Source organism: Phyllostomus hastatus, unplaced genomic scaffold (genome assembly GCF_019186645.2).
Source record: "Phyllostomus hastatus isolate PE091 unplaced genomic scaffold, TTU_PhHast_1.1 phas_contig_40, whole genome shotgun sequence".
NCBI lineage: Eukaryota > Metazoa > Chordata > Mammalia > Chiroptera > Phyllostomidae > Phyllostomus > Phyllostomus hastatus.
Window position 1 is genome coordinate 37,965,804 of NW_025333872.1, and position 13,219 is coordinate 37,979,022.

General features: G+C 36.4%; 1 protein-coding gene across 1 annotated transcript in view; it reads right to left on the reverse strand.

Annotated features, from left to right (window-relative positions):
* Positions 1-13,219, reverse strand: part of CEP162 (centrosomal protein 162) — a 76,156-nt gene that overhangs the window by 41,600 nt on the left and 21,337 nt on the right. The window contains exons 10-13 of the mRNA XM_045842534.1: positions 10,151-10,342; positions 9,397-9,478; positions 4,038-4,320; positions 2,645-2,897 (exon numbers count right to left, since the gene is read on the reverse strand). Of these exons, the coding sequence (XP_045698490.1) occupies positions 2,645-2,897; positions 4,038-4,320; positions 9,397-9,478; positions 10,151-10,342 (810 nt within the window). The remainder of the gene's footprint in view (positions 1-2,644; positions 2,898-4,037; positions 4,321-9,396; positions 9,479-10,150; positions 10,343-13,219) is intronic.

Genomic DNA, 13,219 nt, shown 5'->3' on the forward strand with positions numbered 1-13,219 from the left:
GCCTAAGTCTTTCAAATGCCCTAGGAAAACCTGTGTGTGCCTGCCCCTTTGACCCTCTGGTCTCATCTCCTACTACCCTCTTTGCTCACTCTGCCCTGGCCTTATGGGGCTTCTGTGCTCTTCCTTGAACGTGCAGGCAGTCATCCCACTTTAGGACTTTTTCACTGACTGTTTCAACTTTCTGGGATATGCTATACCCAAATATCCACAGGATCAATTCCCTTACTTCCTACAAGTGTTTGTGCAAACAGCTCTTTCTCAAGGAGACCTACTCTACCCTGTTTAAAATTGTGAATGGCCTTACTCCACCACTGACATGCTTGCTCTACTTTTTCTTTTCCTTAGCATATGACATCATTTACTTAATTATTATGGTTATTGTTAAATGTCTCTCTCTTCCTCATCAGATGAAAAGTTCGACAGAATGGGGGAGGGGAGGTTTCTCTGCTTATTTAGTTTACTGATGTTATCTGCCAGTGCCTAGACCAAGGTAGGTGCTGAAAAAATATTTATAAATGAATAAATATGGAAAAAGTAAACTTCAAAAATGGGGGTCATTTTATCTTAAACAAATATAAGAGTAAATAATATTAAAAGCAAAATTTCATTTTCTTGCTTCCAGAGTACAAAATGAATAATATTAAAACAATGAAAATTTTTCATATCTTCTTGATGATTCTAAAATTTGATAAAACATTCCAAGTGTCTTTTCTTCAGGAATAGATCTAATGAATGGTTAATTATTAATAGATGACAACATCACAAGCAAATATTCCACACAAAAGTAAGCCAAGAGAGAACACAAAAGATTTCTTAGGAGAAGGGGTTACAGGTCCCGAGGTTAAGACCAGGAGGAAAGGGCGCTTGTCTTAATCCAACAGAACCACAGTCCTGTCTCTCCAAAATAACCAGCCCCTACTGCTGTTCTCCTCCACTCTGACACAGATCAGTCCTAGACTTTCCATCTCACATGCACAGGTTGCTGCATCAAAAACCTACTCACATAGACAGAAGAAAAGAGTCTTTGATGCCTAAAGAATTTTGAATATGGGCATTCCTAGGAGATGTGGATTCAGCTCCAGACCACCATAATAAAGGATAAAGCTGAGTCGGAATCTTTTTGCTGGTGGAGGGTCTTGCCCTCCATTTTTAAAACACATAATTTCTGTGAAGTGTAATAAAGCAAAGAGCAATAAAATGAGGTATGCCTGTGTAGTCAAAGTGGTCCTGAAATGGACAGTAGTAGGGAAGGGCAAGGGAAGATACTTTAAGGTAGAAATGAATTTTCCAATGAGGGCAGTTCTTCACTGACAACTATCACCATATAACAATGATGAAATTGGTCACTTATTCAATTTAGTCATAAAGAAAAGGACAAAATGTGTCTGGCTCCATCACTGCTCCCCTTCCTCACTCGAGTCTAAAGGCAGCAGAAATGCTGGTCCGACTTGAACATTTCTGTTTCTTTTAATAGCTGCATCGGGTCTAAGTTGAAAATTGCCCTTTTCAACTGTCAATATAAATGACTCCATTAGGAAATAACAGAGGCACTGTGATGTATAAAACTATGCAGTATTTGATAAGTACAACGTCCTGTTTCTCCAAGTCTATATTGAACTAATGTCTAGATAATCTCTCTATAAACCTTTATTAGTAGGCTTCCATTTGCATTCTTAATTTATTACTGAGCCAACCAGATGAGGAGAGGTTTGACTCTTATATTCACTTTCCATGTTTTCTGGGTCTCATTCAGGAAAACCCAAATGTAATAATGAAAAACTTACTGTAACTTAAATCTTTCAGAAATAGAATACATATCCTAACGTTACACAGAGAACAAATAAAATAATACACTACAGGTAACCCCTGAACAATTCAGGAGTTAAGGACACCAATCCCCCCTATGCAGTCAAAAATCCACATATAACTTGATACCCCCAAAACTTAAGTACCAATAGTCTACTGTTGACTGGATCCTTACAGATAACATAAACAGTCAATTAACACATATTTTGTATATTACATGTATTATGTACTGCATGGGTCCCCAGTCCCCAGTCCCCAGACTGCTACTGGTCAGATCAGGGGCAGCATTAGATTCTCACAGGAGCATAAACCCTACTGTGAACTGTGCATGTCAGGGATCTCGGTTGGGCACATTCCCTATGAGAATGCAATGCCTGATGATCCGAGGTGGAACTGAGGCGGCGATGCTAGTGCTGGGGAGCAGTTACAAATACAGATTATCATTAACAGAGAGGTTTGACTGCACAGAGACCCTAATGAATCAATTGCTTGCAGACTCATATCAAAACCCTGTCTGTGAGTGGCAAGTGACAATTAAGCTGCATCTGATGGCAGGTTATAAAGCTATCCGCCCCCCTCCCTGGCCCATAGAAAAAAATTTTCCATGAAACTGGTCCCTGGTGCCAAAAAGGTTGGGGACCACTGATGTACGATATTCTTAGACTAAAGTAGCTATAAAGAAGAAAATGTTATTAAGAAAATCATAAGAAAAAATACATTTGCAGTATTTACTGAAAAAAAAAATGCATATAAATGGGCCTGTGAAATTCAAAACCACATTCAAGGGCCAAATGTATATATACAGAATTCTATTGTGAAAAGAGTATATGATGATTACCTTTTTTCCTGGCTTGATGTGAGGTGGGAATGGACCTCAAATTTTTGCTTTTCATGTCTTTTGAAGTTTTCTTTTCATTAGTAGAAAATGTCTTGAATGGTGAACTGGGTTTTCCATAGCCCGAGCTTCTAACTGATGCATATAATCCACTCTGGGGATGTCTCTTAGGTAAAGGAGGTGCACTTCTAGTCTTGTATGGTACCTGTTTACCAATTGCAGCCCCTTCTCCAGAACTGAGTTGAAATCTAAAAGTCTGCACACACCAAGTATAAACTCTTTAGTACTTAAATGAATTTCAACTACAGTTGTAATGAAAATTTAACAGATGGCAAAATCATGGTGATTACTAAATAACATAGTTTGCTAAAGGGAAAACACTACATTAAAGTTCTCTGTCTAATTCATTAGAATTTTGGTATTCTGAAGCACATCTTCAAATCAGGAACAAAAGAGCAAAATATTATAACAAAATAAGCCTGCCAGAAAGCAATATGTGTAATTATGTGAATGAACATGGAGAAAGATGGGAAGAACATATTTTGAAATGACATAAAGTCTTATTTTCTTTTTCCTCTAAATTTCTCAAGATAAAATAAAATTTTAATACCCTGCCTTATTCCACAAAGAACAGGAGATGGTTTACAATAAACACATAACTCAATATTGTAAAATAAAAATAAAATATTGGGATCATAAACTATAAATCAGAATAGATTGAGAAGAGAGGAAAAAGAAACAGTGAAATTCAAGTTATCAACAGTTTCTAATAGCATTTATGGAAAATGCCAATTTAACCTACTTTTACAAAACACAAATTACTAGAAAGATTGAATAAAAAGCACTAAAATGATGAATTAACTTTATTTCCTTATGCTACTCAAATTCTGGACTATGGTTACTATAAAAAGGAAATGTAAAGGATGTCTTCTAAAAGAAAGCTCATGCCACCCTGGCCGGTGTGGCTCAACTGGTTGAGTGCCATCCCGAGGACCTGAATAGTCACAGGTTGGAGCACATACCCAGGTTGTGGGTTTGATCCTTGGTTGGATGGCATAGGAGAAGGCAACCAGTTGATGTTTCTCTACTCCCTCCACCTGTCCCTCCCTCCCCCTCCCTCTCTAGAAGCAATGAAAAAATGTCCTCAGGAAAGGATTAAATAATTTTTTTTAAAAAGGAGAAAGCAAATGCCATAGAAGTATTTTTGAACTTGGGGACTGCAGGGTGTTGTAATAAATACTGCTCACAAATACCCAGAATCTATGTGGAGGATAGTTAAGTAATCAATTCTACAAGTTTAAGAAGTACCTACATAATAATATTGTAGGGTACTTACATGACTTTATATAATATCATTTATCAGTATGTGAAATTAATTTAAATTATAAACACTTACTTTCTTTATTTTGTCATCCTGAGATAATATTGAGGGACCAGCAGATAGTTTTTTCCTTAAAATATCGAGGTACATTTTATCTATATATTCTTCTGTAGTGTTTACTCTTAGACAGCTACAGTCTACACTTTCACTTGCTGTCTTGTGTAAAACCACATTCTCCTCATTTTCATCAAAAAATTGGTTCACATTTTCTGGCTCTTGAGATACAACATTTGGCTTCACCTTAAGTGGTAAAGGTCTTACAATTTCAGTTTCTTTACTACCAGCCAGTTTCTTACAGCTATGAAACAAAACAGGACACACAGAATAAACCTTCCATGACTCTTCAAGTACCAGTTTTATTCTCACACACACGAAACTATTCAAATTAGGTCATTAATGGTAAATACATTATTTACAATCCTGGTTAATAAAGTATACTAACATGTATCATATAATTATTTTGAGTTACAAATAATAATTTTAATGCAGTGTAAGGAATTACATGAATGACTCTGAGACCTACCTTCAAAGAAAAGCCAAACCAAATGTGACTAAGATTGTTTTTGTATAAGAAAAAATAAAATACAAATTTCTAGGTGAACTTTTTATAATGTATCTTTTATCCATACTGTCTTTTAAGATCAACATGCATTTGTGGCAGAAAAAACATTCTGTACATTTCTAGAAGAGATTAAAGAGATAATCATAATTTATGCCAAAGAGGCATAGAATATAAATATTAAAAAACATGTTTCATCACAGTCTAGGAAAAATTTTAAAGTAAAACAAAAAATCATGAGGATTTTTTTAACAAAATCACTTCTGTAATTTAAAACACTTAAATAGAATCTAACATTTAAGACCATTAGATTTTAAAAATATGGAAAATTGTCCCTTGAAATGTTCTAAATATGCTTAAAGATCAGCATATTATGGGGCTCCTACAACATGGATATTGTTATTTTCAAACAACTTCATAATAGTCAATTAAGTCACTTAATTTTGTTATGTATAAAATAAGATTAAAGGAAATTTAAGAGGCTACCATTTTCATATAAGGTAGATAAACTTCTTAGTAACTGTTACAAGCTTCTTCTAAAGTAGAATCATGTGAAAATATAATAGTTCTTTTATTCTTTATGGTAGCAGAACCTGACTAGATGTTCATCAAAACTGTTTCCTGCTTTTGCTGTGAACTAAAACTATATTTCCTTTCCACCGCACATCTAGATGGGGTCATTTACTAGTTCTTGCCTTAGAATGTGAGTGCCATCGTGACGAGAACCTAAAATGTGTCATTAGCACAGTGGTTGGGTTTTGGGTGGCAAGGAAACTGATAATAGAAGCTGGAGAAGTGGCAACCCATGTTTACGGTGGCGAACAACTTGCTAAATTGCCACCTGCAATATTTTATAAGGCCAACCATGTGCCTATTGAGTCAGGATACTAAGAGAAGTGGCCAGAGAAAACAGGGAGTTTTTAAGTGCCAGCTGCTGCTGGCTACTTTGGCAAGATATTATAAGAAAGAGATGAGCTTAAGAATGTGCAGGTTTGTAAGAAGAAATCAAGGGAAGGAGAGTCTAGAAACTCAGGGCCTCTTGGGTTCACGCTCTGTGTCGAGACTCAGACAATAAGATTTGGCATTGAAAACTGCTATAAGAAAGCCCTGGATGGCGTAGCTCAGTGGATTGAGCGCGGGCTGCGAATCAGGCATCGCAGGTTCAATTCCCAGTCAGGGCACAGGCCTAGGTTGCAGGCCATGGCACCCAGCAACCGCACATTGATGTGTCTCTCTCTCTCTCTTTCTCCTTCCCTTCCCTCTCTAAAAATAAATAAATCTCTCTCTCTCTCTCTCTCCTTCCCTTCCCTCTCTAAAAATAAATAAATAAATCTTAAAAAAAAAAGAAAACTGCTATAAGAAAGCAGTATTTCTAACTCAGTCCCTTGGCAAAGACTATATTAAAGGTGCCATCTTCACACACAAGGTTATTATACCCAATAATATCCAGGCGGTTGCAATTAAATCAAGAGAAAAAAAAAGAGGAACAAAGAAGCAAAGATTTGAAACTTTTGTCAAATAGAACTCGCAAAGAACTTCGTGCAGTTACTGGCACCTGGGATTGACTGGAACCAAAAATATCAGAAGCCTACTAACTTTCTGAAGGAACTCTAATGCCAAAGAAACTACAACCTTATTAAAAAAAAAAAAAAAGGGCCAGTGACTGTCTGGGAGACTTAAAACCATCTGCAGGCAAGAAGTGAACTGAGAAAAGAGTGCATCCTCCAAGATGGGTGCACCTGCCTTGCAAAACCCACCTTAATGTGCCCAAGGGTGATTAAATACTAGAAAAATCCTCCAAGGAGTGGAACCAGGAGCTATCTGGAACAACTTATTAATCCAGTAGTTCCTCGTTAAGAGCAGAACAATGGTCTAATTAAGAAAAATCCCTATTTGCAATGGTGTGTGTGTGCATGTGTATGTTGCAGGGTTGGATGGCGGTGGGGGTGTCTTTGAAAGGCCTCTCCAGTGGATTTCAAGTTGCATTAATGATTACTATATTTTCCTTCCTGAATGGGAGTATCTGTTGCAGTTCCACCATTATACATTGCAATGGCAGGAATGAGGCAGTATATAATTTGCCTTTTTAAATACTTGATTATAGTGAACAGGCTGACAGTGACGAGAGGGGAGAGGGGAGGGAATTTCAGGAGAAAAGGGGAAGGGTTTGCAGGAACAAGTATAAAGGACACATGGACAAAAACAAGGCAGGGGGGTGGAAATGGGAAGGAGGTGGGGAGGGCAGGGAGGTGGGCTGGGACGGGAGTAAAAGGCAGAAAATTGTACTTGAACAACAAGTAAAAAAAAATTAAATTAAAAAAATAAATCATTGATTATTAGACAATCAAGAGCCCCATTCAAACCTGATGGAAAGGAATGCACCTCACCTGGAAATCCTGGCCTTCCAGATGGATACAGACCTGAATGGGACTCTGAGCTGTCTGCTTTGGGGAGGAGATGAGAGGGTCTGTGCATGAAGGTTAAAGTGGAAATTTGGCTATCAGAAGGGTATATTTTGGTTGAGATTGGCTAGATGTCTACCGAAGTCGTTTATTTTTCTTTCTGGGTTTACAAGCAAACCACATTTCCCAGCCTTCCTGGGTCTTGTTAGCTAGATGTGCTATGGTTTTTATCAATAGAATTCAAGCTAAAGCAGTGTACCCTTTTATGTTGAGGCACTTAAAAGAAAGTATCCTAAACTATCCTTTTCATTCCTTATCAACTGATTGGATGAGGCCATGATATCCTTAAAACCACATGTTGATGACTGAAAAAGCCTGAGTCCCTAAATGACTGTATGTAGCAGAGTCCCACCCTAGCCCCACGAGCACACATGAAATTACGACGTAAGCAAGAAGTGAATTCTGATGATGTTAAGCTACAAAAATTTCAAGGGTTTTCTGTAACAGCAGCTAGGATTATTTACCCTACAGTTTCCTAAAGAATTTTTGGACATGTGTACTAAAATTTGTACTACTGACATTTCTATAGTTATTGTTATGTTTTTAATGTAAGTATACTTGTTTGCAGCTTTTAAACACAAATGTAATCTATGTTTTAGAATTCACATTACTAAAATGGTTCCACGTATGCCAGCAAAGGCACAAGACAGAGAAAATCTCTTCCGTAACACTAATATATCCCCAAACAGCAATGGCAAGTAAGCACAATCTACCCTTTAAAAATAATAACCAGCATTGCACATCTGTGGAAGAATACTAGACTGAGCATACAAGTAGATGGGTTTCAGTGTAAGCTTCACTGTATCTTTTTTGCTTTAGTACCAATATAGAAACAAGGTCAAGAAATCAACACAAGTGGATTTCTATGATGCAGATGTAATACAAGAAGGGGCTCAAAATGTGTCTGTTGAAAACATAAATGAATGAATGAATAGTACATGAATGGATGATAGACTTTTCACAGACATATTTCTTGGACACCAGAGGTCTGACATTGTGAAGTGGTTGAGCACATGGACGTCCTGTGTACCCTGGTCATAGTCAAATCACTTTGGGCCATTTATTTAACCTCTTTTAAGATTCAGTTTTCTTATCTATGAAATGGAAATAATAATGGAATATATTTCATGGAGTTGCTGTAAGATTAAATAAAATACTGTACGTAAAGGACTTTGCATAGTGCCCTGGCCTGTGTGGCTCAGTTGGTTGGAGTGTTGTCCCATAGACCAAAAGATTATGGGTTTGATTTCTAGTCAGGGCACATATCCAGGTTGTGGGTTTGAACCCCTGTTGAGATGCACATAAGGTGGCAGCCGATCGATGTTTCTCCCTGACACTGATGCCTCTCTCTCTCTTCCCCTCCCTTCCACTTGGCACAGTACTGGGCTCACCTATGATAAAAATGTTAGCTGTTGCCCTGACCAGTGTGGCTCAGTTGGTTGGGTGTTGACCTGCAAAGCTAAGGGTCACTGGTTCGATTCCCAGTCAGGGCACATGCTTGGATTGCAGGGTATGTGCGAGAGGCAACTGATCAATGTTTCTCTCACACATCGATGATTCTCTCCCTCCCTTCTCTGTAAGAGTAAATAAGTAAAATCTTAACAAAAAATGTTATTGTATTCATCCACATCACCCAGTTCTTGTGAGAGCGTCACCACTGAGGTGAGTTTACTGTAGTTTCATCACTTGAATGATGAGGATTAAGGATGCCTCTCCTACTTGTTAGAAAAACCACATAAAATAATGAATGTAATACTCTGAAGTGATACACAAATGCCAAGTTGTTTTATGGCAAGGTTATTATGATATGCTATTTTGTGTGGTAGAGAATGATGGTGAGGTTCCACAAACTTCAACTAAAATGTACTGGAGCTGGAGCACCTTCATGAAGCCCATTTCTCCTGTGCCCAAAGGATTCACCCCATGAGGTGATGGCCAGTCTATGACAAAGTATGAAGCTAACTGGTTTATAAACAGGCAAGTCTATGACTCACATACAGAATAAAATTCATGTTTCATCTCTTCATTCCAATTAACTGTCCCTGAGCTACTGAAAGCTGAAGAAATTATATTTTTCAGTAAAAGGCTTTAAGACAACTTAATGGCATTAACTTTTTTAGTAGCATCTATTTTTTTTTTATTTTGGCACTAGAAGTTTGATGAACTAAGTAAAAATTAATTTAAAAAACTCTTTTAAAAAGAGGACAACAGTGACTCATAGGTAAACACATATAACTATATTAATAATTCACTAGGAATGATTATGTAGAACAAATGATTCTAGGTGTTTCCAGTGACAAAACAATAAACAAACAAGAAAAAGAACTTGCACAATCCATTTTAAAAAACTCACCTGACAGGTTGTAAATCCAAACCACTGATCCCATAAGAATCTATTCTGATAGGTTTCATCAGCTCCTCTACTGTGGGCAAATCTAAGAGGGGGGAAAAGTTAAAATAGCAACAAAAAATATATTTCACTTGCTTAATTTTATGTGTCATACCAAGAAAATTACATTTTCTCTGATTGACACAGTTAAAATGGCAGGTACAATTAAACCAACTTCCCACTGTAAAGTTGCTTATACCAAGACAACTTCTTTGATATTCATATTTGAAATACATATATATATTTGATACATAGTTATACATATATCAAATGCATGTATATGGATATATCCTTACACACATTTATCTGCTAAGTATGTATTTAGTGGACCCCAAAATACTGTTCTTTATTTAAAAAATAACTTTGGTGTATATATATATATACACACACACACACACACACACACACACATATATATATATATACACACAAATATATATATATCAAATATATAAATAAATATATATATATATCAAAAAGATTTAAAAATGTAAAAACACAAGTAATTTCTTATTTTGGTCAAGGCATATTAGAAAAGAAACTGAAATTTTATCCTATGTTTAGTTCCAACTTTACAGTTAAACCACTGATTTCTGGATTTTATTTGAACAAACCCTTTAAATAAATTCAGAGACTGAGAAATAATCACTACAGCAAATTGTATCTAAATTGCACTAAACTGGAAACTATTCAGAGAGGGTCTAAAATGAGCTTTTACCAGATTCCGTAGTAGAGATGTTTTTGGAGGAGTCTTCATTTTCTTGAGGATGACCTTTCACTAAGCTCTTGGTATTTTCCATGGCAGTGGTCTCAATTCTTTGTTCATCAGCATCTCCCAAGGAATGGGCTATATGACAATAAGCCTGATGAAGAGCTTCAATGTCACTATTGCTTTGTCCATACGAAACACCTAAAAATAAATGTAATCTTCAGTATAGTCAGACAAATACATGAGAAATGTAAACAACTAATATCACCCCTTAATCTATTAGGACTGGTGAACAATGCTGTAGGACAATGAAGACATTATAAAGATGGAGTTAAATACAAAACTAGGTAATATGTAGGTATGGCCTACCAGTGTGAAATTATACCAGGTTCAGTGGCTCTTTCCAGCAAGTTGAGATGTTAACTCTAAAATCTGACTCCACTGGTTATTTCCCTTTCTTCCTAATACCTTTAATCAGACCCTCTGCATTAGATAAAACTACTTCCAAATTTCCCAAACTGACACAATCATCTCAAGGATTCTGTTTCTCCCTTACCACTACCTCTCTCAGCTTCCCTGTGCCACCAAGCCGTAGTAGTCTGCATTTCTTCAACTAAAATTCAACTCCTCTAACTTTGCAATCCAATGTATTCCAATATCTCACTCAAGCTGCTATAATGAAAAACAATTTCCTAAAGGCCAAACACAGTCATCTTTAGTTCTCTTCAACCCTGTGGGACATCTGGCTCTGCCCTTTTCCTGGGAACTGCTCTGCATCCCTTCTCCTTGTTCTCCCACCACTCTGATGGCTACTTTTCCATCTCTTATGGTAACATGGCTCACCTCAGGGCTCCCTCTTTAGCCTTATTTTTAAAACTCCTTTCTTATTTATTTATTTACTTACTTATTTATGCTAAACATCATCAAAACCCTTAGCTTCATCTATTACACATATGCCTGTGATGCTCATACCTGTCTTTTGTCCCTATTTTTTTTCTGAATACATACATTTAGATTGTTTGGTAAGCAAATCACATCTAACATATCCTCATCTGAATTTATTATATTCCCCAATACAATTCATTTTACTACTAGCATTTCCTACTTTAGCTATGGGAATCACTGTTTCACCTAGTCATCCAAAAATGGAACACCTGATGTCACTGTTCACTCCTCCTTCTCTATTGACTTTCTCCTCCTCCCACCAACTGATAAATAAATCTGAAAAAAAAAATTAGAGGAATGCAATGATAATAACAATCCAATATTTTTATGAGTATTTCCCTACTCATTTTGTAGTTTTCATTACAGTGAAATTTTCAAAATTAGAAAAAAGTGCAAGTCATAAAAAAGGGGAAAAATGGGTCGACCAGTCTCCTCTTCTTTTGATTAATGCTTAAAAATATAATAGTACATACAGCCTCATCTTCCTCTATGTAAGTTCTATAGTTGCTATTACTCATCTAAGGAGCTCTTTTTAACTCTAAATGAAAGAGGCAGCCAAATGCCACACAAAAAGAGTGTGTTAAGGAATGCCTTACAGTGGGATATCTTTCTACCTAATTTTTCAGGTCACCAATGCTATTTGGAGCATGCTCAATAAACAACAGATTTGCTTAAATAAATTATAAACAAAAAAGGGGGATAGTTACAGCAGAATTGTTAACAGTTAAGTGGCAAGTGGCAGGGATTTTTCAATAGGACTTCAGAAAAAGATCTTGCCTGTGAAGGTAAGCCTAACTCTTTCCCTAACCATCCGACAGACTGAGGAGCATGAATGAAGGAGAGAATTAGTCTTTATAAAAAAAAGAAAAATGGCACAGGTATTTTTTTCTCTCCTGAACAGAAATAAATACTTCAGTATCTGCTGAGTATAGATAGCTGAAATGACCCCTATGTTAAGTAACATAGCAGTACTGAATGCTCATACCTAATTTATCAGGTGTGAGCTTGTCAGAAAGAAGAGGGTCCAGGCTCTCTAAAGCAACAGTAGGGCAAATGTGCACAAAAACAAATGACTAAAAGTTAGAAATTAGAAACAGAGGATAGAGAGGTTTAAGGGTGACTCAGAAAAAAAGACCAGGGAAAAGATACTTTTCTTCTAACTTGGGTCATTAACCCAAATGACATTAAAATATTTCAAAGTCATAGAAGTTAACTTTTTCCCTGCATTTTATGAAAAGGCCTGACCTGCTTGCATCTTATATTTAAAAAGACAATGTTCTATGTAGTTATTTTATATATTACTACAAAAGTCCAAAGCTCCCTGTATTTTTCCACTAAGAAAGCCGAGACAGGTCAAATCCTACTTTGCAGAGGCAAGGGCAGGTTGTGGAGCAATACTGTCACCCTGCGACTGCTCCAGTCCAGGCAGCCAGCGCACAAAATGGTACCTGCCCATGAGACAAGTGAAAGTGAGAGTCTAGCTCTCACCTGGTGTTAGGAAAACCTCACTTTTATATATACTAACCTTTTTAATACAACAAAGCACAAAGGCTTTCATAAATATTATTTTAAAAAGATGATCTTTGACAATGTAGCACCTAGTCTAAGCCTGCTTAACCCTGGAAAAAAACATAGTTAAAAAAAAGCAAAACAAAAATATTTGTTTTAAGAATCTATTCAGTTCTTAAACAAAGTTCAGGTGCTGATTTGAAGATTTTCAAGGGTACTTGAAAAGTACCAGGTAAATTCAATATCCCACAGCCAATCAAGTTTATACTATAATACCTCCAGGTTCTTTAACTTCTATTAACAGAGAGTTGATAGAAATTATAATGATAACAATAGAGTTGCTATTGCTTGTTGAATCTTAACATTCCATATATGTTACCTCAGTTGACTATCACAAGGTCTCATTTTAAAGAGCAAGCAGGCTTAGAAGTATTAATTGCTCAGTGTCACTCAGGTGATAACTGGCAAAGATGAGAATATGAATCAAAGTCTACATGACAATAAGTTCATATTCTACTATCTTCCAGTAATTAACTCATCAAAATATTTCATAGTCAAGAACATTTAAGAAATGACACCAAAAAAAACAAACAAAACCCTACAGCTTTATATAACTGCTTGGAT